Source organism: Ailuropoda melanoleuca, chromosome X (assembly GCF_002007445.2).
Source record: "Ailuropoda melanoleuca isolate Jingjing chromosome X, ASM200744v2, whole genome shotgun sequence".
Lineage (NCBI taxonomy): Eukaryota > Metazoa > Chordata > Mammalia > Carnivora > Ursidae > Ailuropoda > Ailuropoda melanoleuca.
In genome coordinates this window covers 38,466,943-38,486,538 of record NC_048238.1, presented here as the reverse complement: position 1 = coordinate 38,486,538, position 19,596 = coordinate 38,466,943, and the positions used below count along the sequence as shown (strand labels likewise).

At 35.5% G+C, this 19,596-nt stretch overlaps 1 protein-coding gene across 7 annotated transcripts in view; it reads right to left on the bottom strand.

Annotated features, from left to right (window-relative positions):
- Positions 1–19,596, bottom strand: part of KDM6A (lysine demethylase 6A) — a 204,769-nt gene that overhangs the window by 46,539 nt on the left and 138,634 nt on the right. Inside the window, exons 9-17 of one of the 7 annotated variants that reach the window (XM_011237210.3) lie at positions 17,161–17,254; positions 14,149–14,275; positions 9,016–9,114; positions 8,646–8,865; positions 7,952–8,086; positions 7,345–7,500; positions 6,685–6,780; positions 5,640–5,741; positions 4,584–4,979 (exon numbers count right to left, since the gene is read on the bottom strand). In XM_011237210.3, coding sequence (XP_011235512.2) covers positions 4,584–4,979; positions 5,640–5,741; positions 6,685–6,780; positions 7,345–7,500; positions 7,952–8,086; positions 8,646–8,865; positions 9,016–9,114; positions 14,149–14,275; positions 17,161–17,254 — 1,425 coding nt within the window. The remainder of the gene's footprint in view (positions 1–4,583; positions 4,980–5,639; positions 5,742–6,684; positions 6,781–7,344; positions 7,501–7,951; positions 8,087–8,645; positions 8,866–9,015; positions 9,115–14,148; positions 14,276–17,160; positions 17,255–19,596) is intronic. The other 6 variants (XM_011237211.3, XM_002929208.4, XM_011237212.3 and 3 more) reach the window with 6 other exon arrangements.

Sequence of the window (19,596 nt, the reverse complement as noted above, 5' to 3'; positions counted from 1 at the left end):
ACCCACCCACATGTATTTATAAAAAGTCGTTCTAAGTCTCCACTAATGTACTAGGGATAAACTGCATTTTTCATCAACCTAATGTGGAAAATTAGGAAATTATACTGCTACCATTAAAGCAATGTGAGGGGGCAGCACACCACAGTTAATAAAAGCTTTAATTCCAGAGGAAGGCCATTTAGGGCATTTAATGGAATGAAAAGATGATAAATGGAACTAAGGTGTGTAATTTTTACCTGAAATTTGCCCCTGGTGTCACACATAAACTTCTTTAAGAAGATTTTTTTTCATTTCATTTTACTGACAAAATAATTAAATAGGAAAAAGCTAATTTTTCAGCAACAATGATTAAAGTAACATTGGAATCATAAAACAGTATTTAATTATTTCCAAATCGTGATTTCAGAACATCGAAACAAGTAACTTGTGTGGGACTTACAGATTATCCTAATTATATGTTAACATAGTTTAAACTTACATTCCCAATAACAAATGACCCCTCCACCCCAGCAAAAATTTTAGGACAGTTGCACTTTTGAGTTGAAAATTACTTCAGCACCAAAGTTAGGAGCTTTTTTGACTTCAGGTGAAATTTAATTTGTCAGTAATAAGCTTTAAGGAATAAAAATTTGGCTGAAGACATTTATATACTAAAGGCTGCATTTCATAATCTAGTTAGAACCACCAAGCATGTCCCTAAAACTAGTTTCTAAAGCTAAAAATCTTAAACTAATGGTATGTTTCTATTTAAGAAACTTATCTTAAAAAACTAGATACGTGAAAAGTTGATACACATCAATAAGCATGCAAAGGAATGCAATCTGGTTTTAAATGACTAAATATGCAACTCAAAATTCATAAACAGTAGTTAAAAAGATAAAATCTTTAAATTATCATGAAAACTTTCATAATAATATAAACATTATCAATTCTTAAAATATTATCTAAGAAAAAGTCTGGGTGGCTGAGTCAAAATTTCATTTATCATCAAATATTTACTCAGAAGATACTCAAGTTACACTGGTTACAGTATACAGATAGGTAAAAAACTAACCATTATTATTACATCATGTCTATCTGCAAATCAACTATTTTAGGCTATAAATTCCTTAGAGTAGTTGCTGAAGAGTCACCTACAATTCATGTAATTTTACTTTCATATCTTAAGTGGTACCTTTGAATAAACTCTTCAAGTGTAATGTAAATTAATATGGATCTCTATGTCCTTTCGTCATGAAAAGCTGAAAGGCAGATATACCATACAAGTCTATCAATGGCCTAGCTTTCATTACAACTTGAGAAAAATATTTGAAAAGGCAGTATTGAAAAAGACTCTTTAATTATATTAATGCCAGAGACAGAAGCTCCCCGGCTACAGTGATTATGTAGCAACCTCATTTGGGAAACTTCTGACCTAGAATCAGTTCAACAACATTTTATACACAACTTTCCCAACTGCATTACCTAAATTATAAAGCTTCTGCGGACACTGGCCTGGGAGCCTGTGCAACAAAGGCTGCGGCTCTCTGCCACTTGGTATTCAGTCATGTACAGAGGCCTCATGGCCTGCAAACTGAAGGTTCTTTCACTGGAATTATGCGTTTAAAAGACAGCAAATTTCCAAAGTAAAGTTAAGAGAGTATTTACTGAAAATCTAAGCAACTAAGGAAGCTAGGAAATTGGATGTAATGAAGAATAAGTTACAATCATAACAAAGGTTCTCATTTACTGGCTGCCCATTATACCTTAGCACTATAGGCATTCTAACAAAAATCTCATGTTATTCTTTTAATAATCATTTAATGTTCAATGACCCAGACCCCCCAAGATCCCATCCTCTCATCTACTCTAACAATTTTCTCCTCTTTCTCCTGTGTTAATTTCTCCCTCTATACGAACGCTGCCAATTAGCTTTCACCTCCCCCCTTAAATTTCTTTCTGACTTCTCCCAACTCAAATTTAAAACAAAAAACAACTCTTAATCCCATTTCCCCTTCAGCTATCACCTGTTTCTCTCCCTCCTTTTTATGTCATGATCTATGGGGATGGCATTCCCAGCACTGCACAGTACACAGCCCACATAACTGAAGTATCTGTGTTGGAACTGTCTATACTTATTGCTTTCAATTTCTTTTCCCGTTTTATGTTGAAGCCAACTACAGTTAGGCTTTTGCCCCCACCAATCCACTGAAATTGTTCTCATCCAAATGTTTTCTGTAAAGTGTCGCACAGAAAATATTTTAGGCTTTGTGGGCCATATAGTCTGTTACACTTTTTTTTTTAAAGAAATGCAAAATCCATTCTTCATTTGTGGGCTGTAAAAACAAAAACAGTAACAAAAGCAGCTCGTGGTCATGGGGTAGATTTGGCTTGTGCCCCTTAGTTTTTCCTGGCCCCAGCAATTCACCAAATACCTCAGATGGTCAATTCCCAGTCCTTACCTTACCAGGCCAACGAGCACTGTATGATTTATACTTTGATCATGCTTTCCTCCCTGAAAGAGTTTCTTCACTTGGCTCTAGGGCATCACTCATATTCTCCTGTATCTCCTACCTCACAGGTCACTCCCCTTCTAGCCTCCTTTGCTAGTTCTTCAATTTCCCGACCTATTACACTGGAATGCCCCAAGGCTTACGGCCTTGAGTTCTTCTTTCCTCCATCTACTGTCCCCCACCCCCTACCTGCCGCCCCCATGAGCTCACCCAGACTCATGAATCCCTTGAGGTAGGTCAGGCCAGGCTAGCTTGGACTCCTCTCTTTCACACCCCACTCTATCAGCTAATCCCATCAGTTCTACCTTCCAAATGAACCCAAAAGCTGACTACTTCTACTGCTGCCATTCTGGGTCTAGACACCACCATCTCTTAATCTGGCTTATAGCAATAATCTCCAAATCGGTCACATCATTTCTACCTTTGCCTCCTTTAGTCTATCTACAGAGTCCCAGAGAGTATCTAGTTAAAAACTAAGTTAGATCATGTTACTCCTCCATTCAAAAACCCCTTACAGTTTCCCATGTAACACAATAAAAATCCAATACCCCTTATAGTAGCTTACTAGGCTGAACAGGATTCACACGGTCTGTTTCCAACTGGACCACATTTACCTCCCTTCTCACCCTTAGCTGGCCTGGCTCAGCCATGCTTGCCCCCTTGATTTAAAGCCTCAAAAAATGCAGAACACACTCCAACCTTAGGGCCTACTGCTCCTTGCTGCTCCCTGGGCTTGGAACACTCTTACCATAAATACCTTCAAGGCATGTAACTCTTTAAGGTCTTTATTCAAATGTCGCCTTCCAGTGAAGCCTTCCCTGACCTTCCTATGTATAATTGTGAATTCTCTACTACTGATCTCTAGTACTCCCCAGCTCCCCTTTCGAATACACTTTTCCAGAGAACTAATCATATCATTACCTAATGTTCTATATACAATGCTTACTTGTTTATTTTTTTTAACCTGAAGACATTTTTGTGTGTTTGCTTTTTTACCCCCAGAACCTCAAATAGGACATGGATACATTAGGTGCTCAACATTTAAGGATAACTACTCATCATTCTAGAAGAGATGGTCCCACCAACAGTAGCGCTTTAGGAATAAACTTAGAAGTTTTAGAAAAAGAACTCATCTTGGTTTGACCAATAATATAAGGCCAACCAGCAATAAGTCAAATATTTCTCACAGTAAAATAATAAAAGTACAAATAATTTGGCAATGTGTGTTAGCAACACTTTTTTAGATGCTTACTCTTTGACCCTTCAGTTCCACTCTGAAACATCCCTTCCAAGGAAACAATCTAAAACATAGGAAAAACTATGTGCATAATATTTAGAAGTAAACACTTAGAAATTATGTCTGACAGTGAACTGAGTAAAATATGACACATATCTTTGACAGAAATAATGTTCATGAAATCCACTATTCTGTTTTGAATACTTCAGTGGCTCCACTTTGCCTTCAGGACAAATTAGGCACTACGTTCCTCAGCCTGGTATTTCGCCCTTCCCCTCTTCATAATCTATACTCTAGGCACACTTCAACAGTTCTCTCCCCTCCCAAATTCTCCAATTTCTGGAGACTCTAAACATCTTAGTTTATGTGCCCTCCTATGGCAGAACTTTTTACCAAAGTCATGCTTCATAGTAATTTATGGTAACTGCTTCTTTAATGGTCTTTTTTGCCTACCACAGTGAATACCTAAAACTCAGCATAAGCACCTGATCTTAAGTAGGCAATATATGTAGAAATGAACTAAATAACATTACATAAATATGTATGCCATTGTAAATTAACAGAACGTTTTGGGGGACTGTATGATCTATTTTTTCTTTTGGGAAGTTCCAAGATTGTGTGGGTGTGTGCATGCATGCTTGTATGGGGAGAATTTTATAACGGAAAAGAAAATATACTCGTGTGTGTGTGGGTATGTGTGTATAGGGAGTCAAAATATAGTTAATAACATTATAATACTATAAAATGCTTATAAAAACAGTTCCTCAAACTTCTTTTTCCTCTCAAAATGCATAAAACCAAATAAAGACAACTATTATGTGAGGAGCCAACAAGGCAGGTAGTCCTTCTATTACCTGAGTGGAGTTAGATAGTTGGTTTTTCCACGGCTCCTCTGCGCTGCTGGTCAGGTTTGTGCGGTTATGAGGTAGAGTGAGTGCGTTTCGCTGCAGGTAAGGCACGTTTCCATTACTTCCACTTCCTGTTATGTGATTATTGCCTATCAAAATAGTGTCTGTACTTCCCAGCGTTCTGGATGTGCTACAGGGAACATGGCCTGTAGAAAAGGGTCCATTGGCCAAAGGCTGCCCAGGACAGGCAGGGCGGACTCCAGGCTGAGAGACGCTAGGCACTCTGGTCAGAGCAAGCTGTGGCTGCTGGCCAGAGACTGAGTTTGTAGGCAGTGATGAGTCAGCTGTTGGCCCATTAGGAATTCCAGTAGATCGTACCTGTGCAACTCCTGTTTGTCTCATCTGTCAAAAAGCAAATGAAAAATAAATGCTGCTTATGTGGCCCATAAGGTAGAGGACCAGAATATGAAGGTGTGTAACCAGCTAATCTCTGATTTTACCCTGACATTTAATTTCTCTAGGTTGAAAAATACACACTTTCAAAAACAAGAAATTGTGTTTGTTCATATTTAGATTAGCTCCCTCAGAAAAGCTGAAATCTGTTTTGAGAAACATCCCTTCAGTAATGATAAAAGAAAGCAGCTGAAAATTATGAAAACTCTGGAATTTATAGGTCTTTTCCCCAAGCAGAAAACAGGGGATCTCAAATTTTCTTTTTATTTTATTTATATGCCAGAACCTCCAAACTAAACAAGTCCTGAGAACCTCACCTCAGTTTAGGATAGTTTGTTAAGTATTAAATAATATAAATAAACCCTTAGAACACAGGCAAAATAGCATGTAAATAAGTAACAAAATACCAAGTCTTGTGCTCACAATTAAATTTACAGCTGTTTTTACGTGAAAATCTCTGTCCATTATTAGTATTTTAAGAAGCAAGATTACTAAATTCCACCAAATACTGGCAGAAAGAAGTGGGTAGGAACATGCTCTAAAAGGATGTTTTAGTCAAGAAAAAAAAAAATGCTAACAAATTTTAGGGGAAAAAAATGCTATACACACTTGGTGTTGTTGCATTAAGACAAACTGACTTTCCAGCTGTTCCAGCATCAGTTTCTGTGCTGGATTTAAGTTATTTCTATTTGCACGGAGCTGTTCCAAGTGCTAGAAGAAGAAGAAAGGAGAATACAGTCAAAGGCATATCTAAGAAACCAGCTCAAGCTCACTATTCTAAGCAACTTTGTCCTGACTAGACCAACTCAGAACTGCTATCTAGTCAAAGATATGGATTCCTGATCAACAGCAATCAACCCCAAGATGAAGCCCTTAAAGAAGTTTGAGAAAGTAAGAAGTAAACATTCACCTAAAGAGGTTTACCTATAATGTGATATTTGAGACAAATGGGCATAAAATTTTACTCGTCAGTACAGTGTTTTTCAGTATTCACAAAGAAAGTTCTTTAAGCTTAAAAATGCATCATGTCAAGTACATTCAAAGCAGCACTGTTTGGAAAAGGAAAAGTCTGAAGACAGCCTGACTGTCTAAAACTAGTCCTCTGCTTAAAGAAAGGTGTGACATCTACATAAAGAAATATGCTGTAGCCATAAAAGAACAAAGAAGCTCTTTATATACTGACGTGGAAAGGTCTGTATAAATACATTGTTAACAATATATATAGCATTTTACCATTTGTGTAAAAAAGGAGAAAAATAATAACATATGAGAGGAGGAGGATGCATATTTGTTTGTCCATGCATGACATATCTCAGGAAAGATAGGTAAACTAATAACACGGACTGGCTGTGAGGAGGAGAACTAAGTGGGTAGGAGCAGGAACTGGAAGAATTTACTCTGTTTAGCCTATAATCATATTGGTGCAGTTCGAACCATGTGAATATATCGCCTATTTAAAAATAAAACTAAAAATAACTGAAAAATCAAGAATAAATTATCCCATTACTCTGATAAATGTGGATTCATTTTGCTTATGTGCGTATTAATTGGATTTATTGTCACTCAACCTTAAGAATACTTAAAAATTTAAAGTTTACCATTTCTACTCTTTTTTAAGAGGAAAAACAATCTGTCAAAAGTGTATCTTACATACCTGTAATTTCTGTGGTGTCAAACACCACGAATGAGCTTGCTGCTGTACTGGAGGATGTGACACTGCATGGCCACTACTCCAATTATCAGAAGTATTCTGAGGAAAATTGATAAAAAAAAAAAATTAAAGAATATTTGGTTAAATCCATGGAGTTAACAATAATGACTAATGAAGGCCAGATGACTATGAATTGGAATATTACATATAAAAATGTTATGACATTAAATTCTTTTAAAAATAATTTTACATGCGTAACAAATTTGGGAGATCATAAATTTAAAACAAAAATATTGATTCTTTAATAAGCCACCCAAAAAGGCCCACCCCTAAACTATGGCCCAAATGGCTAACCTAAACACCACACTGTCCACTAGATCCAACAATAAATTTATCTCAATGTCAGGAGGAAGTGATGATGAAAAGTGTGTTGAAATCTTAACGGCAGGGAGATGAATAAAATGATTTGATGAATGCAGATTTATTCCTACTTTCTATATTTAATATGATGCTAAGAATTTGGGATTGGAAAAACTCAAACCTTTCACTCTTAGATGTCCACAAATTTAAAATAAAGGACAAGAGATAGTCAAACTGCACAAGTTCAGGGCAGTTGGGAGTTTCCTTTTTGACTGGGATTTTCTATTTCTCTAAAACATATACCTTTGTTGGACTAGATGTTCTTTTCCTCTTGGCAGGACTGGACAGGTCATCTACTTGGCTAGAAGGAATCATGTGTAGTGGCAAGGACTGCTGTGAGATTGGTGTTTGACTGAGGCCTACTACAGGTTCAGTATTTGGATGATGAGGTTTACATGCCTAAGAATCACAGAAGGAAGACAAAAATAGGGTTCTATATATTCTTAGTTCATTCCTTCAAATTATAAAACTTTACAAACTGCATATTTTTCAAAGCTATGTGGACATCGCTGATTGCAATTATTGGAAATCAAAATCAAATGAATCATCAATGGAGGAATGTGTACCTTCCTTTGAAAAACTGCTTTTAAAAATTAAACAAACCACTGCAGCATTATTTTAAGAAATCTCCTTCAAAATCATGAAAATGCACAAAGGTTCTAAATTGGCACCCCAAAACTTCTTCCCATATCAGAGGGAGTTTTATTTTGATCTAGATTCCCTTCATAATTACAGCAAAAGGCTTTTCATTAATAAAAGCCTCCTGTACTTAGTAAAATACGCTTGACCACTACAGATTGAAAAGAACCCTTACAGCTGGGCACCTGCAGAACATAACCCAACTTCTCACCTGCTGTGCTGTGTTCATGGCACCCTGCCTGGAGGTAAGCTCTGCGGGGATTGGTAGGCTCCACGCCTCCTCAATACTAGGAAGTAATTTAGTTTTATTCTGTAGACTACCTTGTGGAAGGTTACACAACTGAGCCTAGGAAAAATTATGTAAAAAGCAAATTTAACACAAGCCTACTTGAGTAAGAGCAAGTCCACTAAATCTTCCTAAATGCTATAACTAATTGTTTTTAAAAGAAAATAGATTCTTAATTTGGGGTTTCAGAAAGATACTAAGTATAAAGAGGGTAACCGGAATATAAACCTTTGTGAGAATTAAAACAAAGCTGAGCTCTGTTTTCAGAGTTCTCATAGCTGTCTTCTCATGAAACTCCAAGCAAGAGTGAAAGACAGTGTTTGTGTTCTTTTCTCTAAAATGCTATGACAACTTAAAAATGTAGACAGCACATAGAAAAAAATTATGTAAATTAATATGCATCAACAGTAAATGTGCAAAAGAGCATCTTTTAAATACTGCATATCTTACTTAAAATGAAAAGTAAAATAATATTACAAGCTATGGTATGTTTACAAAATATGGAAACAAATTATAGACATCAAAACACAACTAGACAAACTTTCCAGCCACCCGCCTCCTGCCTGAGTGTCATGGGGAAACATGTTCCTTTAAAAAACTGCTATTTAAAAAGTTTTACCTGTAAATACTTAATTCGTGCTGCAAGTGCAGAGGTATTACTACAACTTTTGCTTCTGGTTGCATTTAAGTAGCATTTAATGGCATCCTGAGGCTGGTTGCAGGATTCGTAGAGTGTGCCTAGGTCCATCCAGGCTGCAGCATGGCCATGGTCCAACTGTACAGCACAAATATAAGCCTGTAAAGCATCCATAGGCTGATTTTGCTGCTGATACAGCACGCTAGAAAGAGAAAGTCAGAAAAAAAAAAAAAATAGGTCAACTAAGAAGAACTACTTAGCTTCTCACGTGATATTAACTACCAAGTATATTACAAGTGATGCAACTGTTGTATATCAAGTATAAGACCATTATTTTCATATAACGTCTTACCCTATTGAACACCATGTGTCTGCACTTGCTTCTGATTTATCAATAGACTGCCTGTAAGATATAAAGGCATCCTGAACTTTCCCAATACTTGAATAGCACCTGAGAGGGGAGGGGGAAAAAAATCCAGACAATTCCATTAATACTAATTAATTTTCTGAAAAATGGACTACATATATCAAAGCAAATAAAAATCCTAATAAGCTAACATATTCCTATGAATGTGTATACATATATAAAATTATAATGTACATAATTAACCATTCAGTAAACTATATTATAGTTTATCTGATAAGTGCTAAAGCATGCTGCATTAATGAGCAATATTAAAATCATTAAAGGCCATATTACTTCAATATCATATAGAGAGTTGAAAGCGCACACGTGCACACACATGCACCTGCCATTCCACTTAAATAGCTTGATCTATTTATACAGCTTACATTCAGTAAGAATACAGAGTTAAAAACCAAGAAAACCATTCTATGTTGGTAAGACTTGCTGAATCAGATTTCAGTTCTCCTTTCCTAAATAATAACCATGAGGTCAATCATTCTGTAATTCGTAAAAAAATACAAACATTAAGATGCAGGTAAAATCAAGCTAACTATCAAAAACAGTAATAATAAGGTGAGTGCAATATTTCACGACACGTAAGGGTAGCAAGGTATGATTAAAGTTTCAAGGACCTGTCATTTTCTTAATGCAGATGTACCGGATGGATACACAGAGCAGCAGCTGAAACTATAAAATACAGAAATTATCTTCTTTTTTTTTTTTTTAAGATTTTATTTATTCGACAGAGATAGAGACAGCCAGCGAGAGAGGGAACACAAGCAGGGGGAGTGGGAGAGGAAGAAGCAGGCTCATAGTGGAGGAGCCTGATGTGGGGCTCGATCCCATAACGCTGGGATCACGCCCTGAGCCGAAGGCAGACGCTTAACCGCTGTGCCACCCAGGCGCCCCCAGAAATTATCTTCTTAGTGCTTGGCACTAAGGAAAAAGAAAAAAAACAAAACCCAGTCCCTGCCTTCAAGGAGTTTACAATTTAGTTGAGGGTTGAAGACACATTACAAATGTCATGATGCCGTTATCATATGGCTGACACAGACAAGAACCTGTATGAGAATTTAGGGTAGAAGATACCACAATACACACTACAGGATTTAGGAAAAGCAAGAAAGGGAAGGATAACACTAAGGAATTTGAATGTGCATAGATGCATATTGTTTAGAACAGTAACGAACAGTGATTACCAATTATCAGCCAGTATATGGCAATCTGGCCATGAAAATAAAATGGAAAAATGACATATACTTACACACATAAATATTCCATTAAACTAATTAATATTTATATTGCAACCAACTTACTGTGAAATACAACTGGCTGAGTAAACAGCAAAAAATTCTTAAATATATTTATGTGACCAAATAGCATATTTAGATCCCATAATTATTCTCTGAAATTTTACTGATTCACGTAATCCAAAGTCTTGGGATCACTGATTCAGACAGAGAAGATGAGAGAAGGCATTTCAAAATGTTGAACAGTATGAGCAAAAACTAATGTATAGAAGACAGCACAGATACAGAGTAGAGAATTATAAATCCAGACCAAGGATAACCTGAAGTTTTTGTTCTTCTAACAAGAGAAATGGCACCAAGAAAGCACTTCACAGGAATATTAATCTGCTAAAAACGTGTAGGAATAAACTGAAAGGAAAATAAATTATGGACAGTAAAAAAGAAGGCAGCGATACTCACTGGCTTGGAACAGGCCAAAATTGGGGTAAAAGTAATGAAAATGGTAAGAAAGAAAAAGAAAGGAGAAATAGTAAACCAAAAAGACAGATAAAGACTTTGTGACCAACTGATTAGACATCCATGGCGGGGGGTGGGGGGGTGGGGGGCTATAACTTAGATTTAAGCCTGAGCAAAGAGAGTGTAAAAAAAATACATAAATAAAAGGTGACCTCACTGGCAAAGCTAAAAGCAGAGGAGATGGTCTGGAAAAGAATATAATGAATGAGGTCTGAAATATGCTTACTTTGATATGAGGTGAGAACACTAAAATGGGTAATATTCGGTAAAGAACAGGAGATGTGGTCCTGAAATTTAATACCATGAAATACAGAGCTCTAGATTTGGAATTCATCCAAATAGAAGAGAGGGTTTAAGAACATAGGACACCTACAAGGGAGAGGTGAAAATAAGCCCAAGGAATCACTAATCTTTTGGATTGGGCAATAAGAAATGTCAGTGACTGAGACAGAGAAGGCAGGGTCAGAGAGTGCCTGCAAACTTTTAGGAAGGGAGAATTCAGGACAAGTCATTAACAATGCCAAATAGGGACAATACCACAAAGGAAGGGTTTGCTTAACAGATAGTAGGAAATACATTCTGTTTGTTGTTGTTAAACCAAAGCCAAATTTCAGATTTATAGACAAATTTACCCAACCACTGGGAGGAATAAGCAGTAATTCCCCAAACCAATGTTTTCACATTCCATTCCTACAAAGTGAAAGTAGGAAACCAATATGCCCAAATGCAGATGTCCCAGTCCAACCACCAACCACTTTTCCTCTAATAAAACTTAACTAAGTTCTCCTGAGACAGCCTTGCGTCTCTGAAATAGCAATGAGTGAGCCAAGTAGCTCTAGTTCGTGTTCTGATTTAGTTACCTGTGTGACTGCAACCCTGGACAAAACATTTACTCCTCTGAACTCACGTGTTATTTTCTATAAAATGACAGGGTTTACAGAGTGAAGCAGTTGACCTCCCTGCTCCCTCCTAGCTCTAACATTCTATAGTTCCGTGATAACAAAGTCAGTGATTAGTACTAGTGTAAGAGCATTGCCACATTACCCTTGTATTATAATATATACATGCCAAATGACATCTTCAACACAGGCCTGAATGCAAAGGTTAAGTAGTAAAAAGCCTTAGAAATATTAGGGTCATCAAATCCCAAAGTTGCTTACTGACACACTTGAGGTCTCCATTCAGAGCTTTAATAACTTTTAAAATATATATTATTTATAAAAATTTTCTCACAACAAAAAGGATTAGAAGCAACACATCAGAAGGCAGTGAAGGAAGTCAAAAAAAAGTAAACATCAACGAAAAAAGTCTAAAACAATTGTCGGATTATGTTATTACGGCTTTAAAAAAAAAAAAAACATCTAACATGATAATCTCGAACTCCAAAACGAATTAGACTGAGGTAAGTAAACTTTATTTGAGAAATCGTAAATCATGTTGTATATCTGGAAAATTTTATCTGAAAAGATTCAAATAAAAGCATCTCAGTGGCTTAAAATGTGGTCAGTTAACTAAAATTAAAAAAAAAAAACCCTCCTGTGGAATACTGCTCACTGAACTGAAAATTACAACATTACTAAAGTAGTAATTTTAGATGTTTAAATGCCTAGAATTTTTTTTTAAGTATACTAAAAGACATCAACACTACTGTATTGTATTAAATTACTAATCTTTATTTTAGGTCAAAAGGAAAATACACACGCCTTTTAACCTATATTAAAATAAATTTTCATATATAAATGTTAACACTAGAGGTGATGATTAGGCAGCCCCTACTTTCCAGTTACTGGACCTCCTTTCCAGTCCCTGTATGAAGCCGCCCGCTGTGCAACACTAACACTAGCAATGGTGCTGGCTCCAAAGTTCAGTCAGTTCATTTATTCCATTTATTGAATAGCCACTTTGCTAGGTGAGAATATACAAAATGGTAAGATCCAGTTTCTGCTCCCAAATATCTTCAGTGAAAGAGAAAAACAAAGTTTGGACTCTCAAGCTTTACTAGCGAGCAACCCAAATTAGATGATTTTATAAGCCTTGGAAGGTATTAGAAAATTTCTGCTAAAAATAGGTACTTTCCCAGCCAACTCTTATTGTACATTATTAATGACTAACCAAAAAAATTTTTTAAATCTTAATATTACTCCATCTCATAGAAACACATTTTGCTGAATTTAAAGGAAAAACAAAACCATACAAAATACTAAAACTTAGTATGATTATATGGAAAACTCAAAGAGCTTAAAATTAAAACAAAATAGGATAATTTCAAAAGAAATTAGAAAATTGAAACCTTCAGGGTGAGAAGGTACCAAACAGTCTATAACAAGGATTTCTCAACCTCAGCGCTACTGACATTTTGGGTCAGGTAATTTTTTGTCCTAGAGGCCTGTCCCAGTAGATGCCTATAGCATTCCCTGTAGTTGTGACAACCAAATATCTCCACACATTATAAAATGTTCCCTATGGGACAAAATAGTCCCCTACAAAGACTACCATTCTAACATAATCCTCTTAATAGGTTAAAAGAAAACTGAAGCATCAAAAAGTTTAACCGTACCATCCACGATTCCACATATAGTAGCCTAACCAAGACCTGAATCCAAGTCTCTCAACTCCTAGTACACTGATCTTTCCATCATACCACAAAAGCTAAAACCAGTTAGCAACCAAAACACAATCGAATAATGGCCCAAAAATATAATCTATCAGATACCTATACAAAAGGTATATTTCAGATAATCAGTAAGCACAATTTGGGCATTTAAAGTACAGAGAAAAGTTTACAGACTTGCAGAAAACTATTTTCATTATGTCACTTCTCCTTTCCAACAAATCCACTAATAATGTATCTACTTTCTCACTGTGAGATGTCAAGTAGAAGTGATTTGAGACCTACTATTTATCAAATTATGTCCATTCTAATGTACGTATCATTATTCAAAATTACAAACAGCAGGGTCCCATTGGCTACTAGTGGTCACCAGGCAGAATGAGAAATTCTGTTCCGTTAAACAGACATAAAAAAAAAATACTAGAAATCAGAAGGATTTCTATCTGTTAAGACTTTTTAAAAACCAGCAATAATTCAAGCCAAATGAAAATCCAACAAGCAAAATAAGAAATGTCCCAACAGACCATGCTGGGAAAAAACTACCACATTCAGAAGTTTTCTTTAACTTCCCAAAATCTTCATGATAATATATTTTAAAAGGAAAATACACTGATCAGGTTATAAATGTAAACAAACATTTAACCTCATAATTCAAATCTCTTAGCTAGAATAAACAAAAGCAAAACTTAAGTATAGTCTCACCTTCCGAGGAAATACCAGGACTGGCCAGAATTAGGATCTGCTTCCAAGGACTTTTGGAGATACTGAATAGCATAGCTTTCCTTGGTGGCTTTATCTCCCAGAAGATCCACAGTGTGATGCATCCAACCTACAGTAAATGATTAAAAAATACTTACCTACATGACTTAATTGTTGTTCAGTTTTTAAGAATACCAAGTAGAAAACACATAAGTAAAAATATTCTTTTTTCAATTTATTCATTTAGTTTGGCATACACATTCCCAAAATTCAGAACTGCTAATTCTGATCACAAGGAAGTCTGCTTCTCACAGGAAGGTACAGTCAAACCTATAAAGAACTTTATTCCGGAGAAAATGAAACGATATTAAGCACTGATTTAACACTTAGTATATTACAAACAACAGTTCCTCTTCTCTAATTCTGGTATTCGAAAAAATTCCAAGTTATGAAACAAAGGATATAAAGATGTTCAATCTTATTCAGTGCTCTATGTAAAACTTTATGTACATTTTAAGACTCTCCAAGACAGTCTATTAACCCAATGTTTATTTCCAAGGAATAAATATAAGACTATTTAATCAATGATAGCTCAGAGTACAACACACACATATAACCCTACCTCACTGGCGTTGGCCACATACATTCACAACTTATCTAAACTAAAAACTATGAAGCATTTGACAATTATTTAAAAAACAAAAACTATCTAAGGCTAAGAAAAGTATATTCAAATGGTGTAAATAAGAATGGTATAAAATGGGTACCACAAATGTTTAACAAATAAATTTAGATAGTGCATAATCTCAATTTTATGTAGAATCTCAAAAAGCTGAATTCACAGAAGCAGATAGTAGAATGGTGGTTACCAGGAATGGGGAGGTAGGGGAAATGGGGAGATACTGGTCTAAGGGTACAAAGTTGCTGTTATGTAGGATGAGTAAGCCTAGAGAGTAATGCGCAGCAGAATGACTGTAGTTAATAATACTGTAATATATACTGGAAATTTGCGGAGAGAGTAGGTTCTGGGTGCTCCCACGACACACAAACAAATGGTAACTATGTGAGGAGATGGATCTGTTGATTGTCCTGACAATACTAATCATTTCACTATGTACAGATATATCAAAACATCATGCTGTACACCTTAAATATGCACAATTTTTATAGGACAGGGAAGAGGGAAGGGGCAAGGGGCAAGGGCAAGGCAAGGCAAGGGCTATCTAAGCAGTCAAAAGACTGGATCATGGAATACTGTATCCTAAAACCTAACACACAGGGATAATTTGGTTTAATTTGCTAGGGAAATCACATTTCAGTTGTGGATCAATTCAAGTGCATAAAATCAGCTCTGATCTTTGTATATAGTCCATATTATTTATATAATATATATATATAACAAATAAGGACCCTTATTTTCTGATATTTATTATAGTTGCTGTGCTCCAAAAGGTATTTCAAGATTGAGTTACTGTGTTTTATGGAAATGCACGTCAATCACACGTTGACGTTTATTCATCTGTTCCTCCATTATTCCCTATTACCAGTAAGAATGGAACCCACAGCAACAAGCTCTAAAAGGAACTGCTTTAGCAGCAGTGACAAGCAAGTAGGAAGGGCTGATGTGCAGGCGTAAGTAAGACTTAATTAGGAGAAGTATTTTTCCTTTCGAAAGCATGAAAAGTTTATTATACTTACACACTCTGAAATACGGTAAGCCAATGCCAAAGAGGACAGGTGATTCAGACATAATCCAAAACTCTTTCAATTTATTTCCTGAATTTAAAAGGTGTATGCATTTTTGCTATTGACATATTCTTCACTGCAGCTAAAATGCATTTAAAAACTTACAAATAGTGTGGATTTAAAAAAAAAGTTCATTATTCAAATATTAGCTGAATGGGTAAGCTGCCTTATGCTAAAGGCATCACTTTGTTCTTTTTACTTAAGAACACAAAACCTTTCTTTACTGTATTAGTAAGCTTGTTTAAAAATTTTTTTAAGATTTCATTTATTTATTTGAGAGAGAGCCTGTGCCCATGTGAGTGGAGGAGGGACAGAGAGAGGGCTAAACTTGTTTTAAAGATACAAATTCACACTATTCAAACATGACCTGTAAACTTATTTTAAAAATACTCAAATACTTCCACAATTTTTAAAAGTACGGATAACTCAAGTAAAATTCTAACCAGAGATTAAATTAAAAAACAAAACTAAAAACATAAGTTTTATATTAAGGCAATGTTCTCATTTTGTATAATAAATCATATATGTATCAATATCATGATGATCAGTGAAAAAATCTAGGCTTAAATGATTTTAAAATTATATAAAAATGGTCACATTACGAAAATATTTGTATTACTACATGTTGGTTAAAAATTAAGAATAAATTATTTGCCCAGACCAAAAACAAATAAACAAAAGCTGGAGGGTGGGGGAACCCAAATAACAAATACATACAAGAAACATGATTCAATAACTACACAACAAAACTAAATGTAGGGAACTCAATCACAATCTTCTTGGTCACTGTGACATATTACATCCAAATGACTACATTTCTTCATCCTTAACATTAGACTAGATTATTACATGTGTACAAAAACACTACACTGTTAGATGTTCCACAACTTTTATATGAAATGTTTTAGTTAATATTATTGACAGAGCCATGAAAGAAAGCTCACCAACCACCAAGTGACTTTAGATCATCACTTACCTTCATTCAGGGCTAAGCATATCTGGCACAAAGGAAGTATTCAACCCCCTTCACCCACAGGTTAAGTACTAGAGAATAATTCTGTGAATTTAAAAGGACTAGCTATACTGAAGAACTGAAATGAGATGGACAAATGCTTGGCAAAAGGTAGAAATATGCTCAGTTCAGATTAATTCTATCAACTCTGGGTAAAAGAAGGAAAAAGAATAGAATACATGAGCCACATACTTGCCATCCCTGACATGTAAAAATCAAAAATACTTGTAATACACTAAATGTACACTACTACATACCTAACTGTTGTAAGACAGTTGCCTTTACTTGTGCAGAAAGGTTTTCCGTCTGCAAAAGTTGTTCATAAGCTTCCTTTGCAGAATGATACTTCCTCTAAAAAGCAGAAAAAAGATTTCAAGAAAAATAAAATTGGTATCTTTGAAGAATTAGCTCATATATTAAGATTTACTATAGAATACTAAAAAAAAAAAAAGAAAAAAAAAGATTCACTACATAATCCTGGTACTTTAGCATATTTCTTACAGCCAACTGAAAGAAAAAAGGGCTAATTCCATTACTGAATGTTCCTTTAACACTAGACAGTTGTGGATAATAGGCCATGTTTCAGACTAACACCAATAAAACATTCAATACAATAAAGTATTAAAATACGCCCTTTTAAGAATTTGCCAAATCTTAATTGTTAAAATCACCTCAACTTATTTAATAACAAATAATTTCATCTTTATTTCATAACACTGATGAAGATAGAGAAATATTCTACCTCGAAGTGCGTATCTGTCTACCTAGAAACACCAAGTTCCCAAGCAACTTAATATAAACAACAGAGTATATACACCAAAAATGCTTTAACAAATCTAAGCACAAAAGTAGTGCACAAAAGTAGTTAAAATCTAAGTTTAAAGTATACTGGTATATATCTTATTGAAAAAATTTATAAAATGTATGATTTTAAAGATAACCGAACTTCCCATACTTATAGAGTAACAGCGTTCACAACATTAAGGTTCCATAGGCAATCTCTAAATGAAACCATTTACCCACAGTTCCCTCCCCCAAAAAGTACTAATGTGACAGAAACCCATTTTTGCTACAGTCATAAAGCTTAAGACAGCTCCTCCAAGAAAAAGGGGAAGGGGGAAAAAGGGATAAGCCAACAAAAGAAAACCTCATAAATATTACCTTTAAAACATACTCAGCAGAACAATGGATTGAAGTGGCTTTTATTCATTATCAGCAATAGTCCATAGCTGCCTGAGCAAACAAATTCTTCTCAAAAATACATAGGTAGGGGGGCGCCTGGGTGGCTCAGTCGGTGAAGCACCTGCCTTCGGCTCAGGTCATGATCCCAGGGTCCTGGGATTGAGTTCTGATCGGGGTCCTTGCTCAGCAGGGAGTCTGCTTCTCCCTCTCCCTCTGCCTCTCCCCACCCCCCAAGCTGGCTTGTGCTCTCTGTCCCACTCTCAGATAGATAAAATCTTTTAAAAATAAAAAAAAAATAATTTTTTTTTAAAACCCATAGGCAGAAATACAAAACTAGCTGTAGGAGCCTCAGGCAAATCACTGAAACTATGATTTAACATCCATAAAACAGAGCTAATACCCAATCTTTCTATCTGGAGTTGTTCTAAGCATCAAATGAGATAAGCAAAGAGCTAGAGAAACAAATAAGGTGCTACATGAATACAGTATGTCAACACAGGAAAGGTCTGAAAGAACTGGCCACTGAAATTAACAGAAGTTACTACATAAACTTTTACTCATCCGTTAAATTAGTTCCTCCTAAATATTAATCTCATCCCAAAAAGTCATTTAGACAATTAATACAAGGTAAGGACCAAGTTATCCAACTCAATTCCTTCAAATGATATGCTAACACATACTTCCAAACATAATAATAATTAAAAAAAAGACAACATACTTGAAAAACTGGTTGCATCACACTGAGAAAATAAAGTTCGATTTCTACCTCTTACATATACAGGCAGAGAAGCATATGAAAGAAAAAATGTAGGAGAATATTGCCTTGAGATGGGAAAGAATTTCTTTGACATGGCCAAAACAATACAAATCATAAGGAAAAGTAAAGATCTGATTTGAAACACAAAGCAGAAAAAATAGGCAATGGACGCAAAACCCAACACATAAAAGGTGAAAAACATGTGAACAAGCGTGTATCTCTAGAAATCAGAAAATGCAAGTTTAAATGAGATACCACCACCTACCCATCAGATCGGCAAATATAAGAAAGTTGGGTAATCCAAATCTTTGGGGGATGTGAAGAAAGGAAAACACTCATGCCCTGCTGGAAGGGGATTCATTCATGAAATTAGGTATGCAAATGCGCTACAATCCAGCAAGCTCACTTTTCGGACACAGATGCCAAAGAAACCTTTCCACAGATAATGTTCTAAATGGTACTGTTTATAGTATCAGGAACTGGGGTCAACCTAGGTCTGTGTCACTAGGGAGTGAAAACATAAAATATGATGGATGCTTACACTAGAACAATAAACGGCAATTACATATGGCATATAAAAAGCAACATGAGTTTATCTCTAAAGGTGTGTTTAGTAAAAAGTTTTGCCTCTGGTAATGTTGGAGTAGCTGTTCCACAGGCAGTTTTCAGTTCCGGATAAAATATAAGTCAACTATCAGAAAGCCTAGAGAGAAACCAAAATCAGGCTAAGACCAGAGACATTAACCCTTAAGAA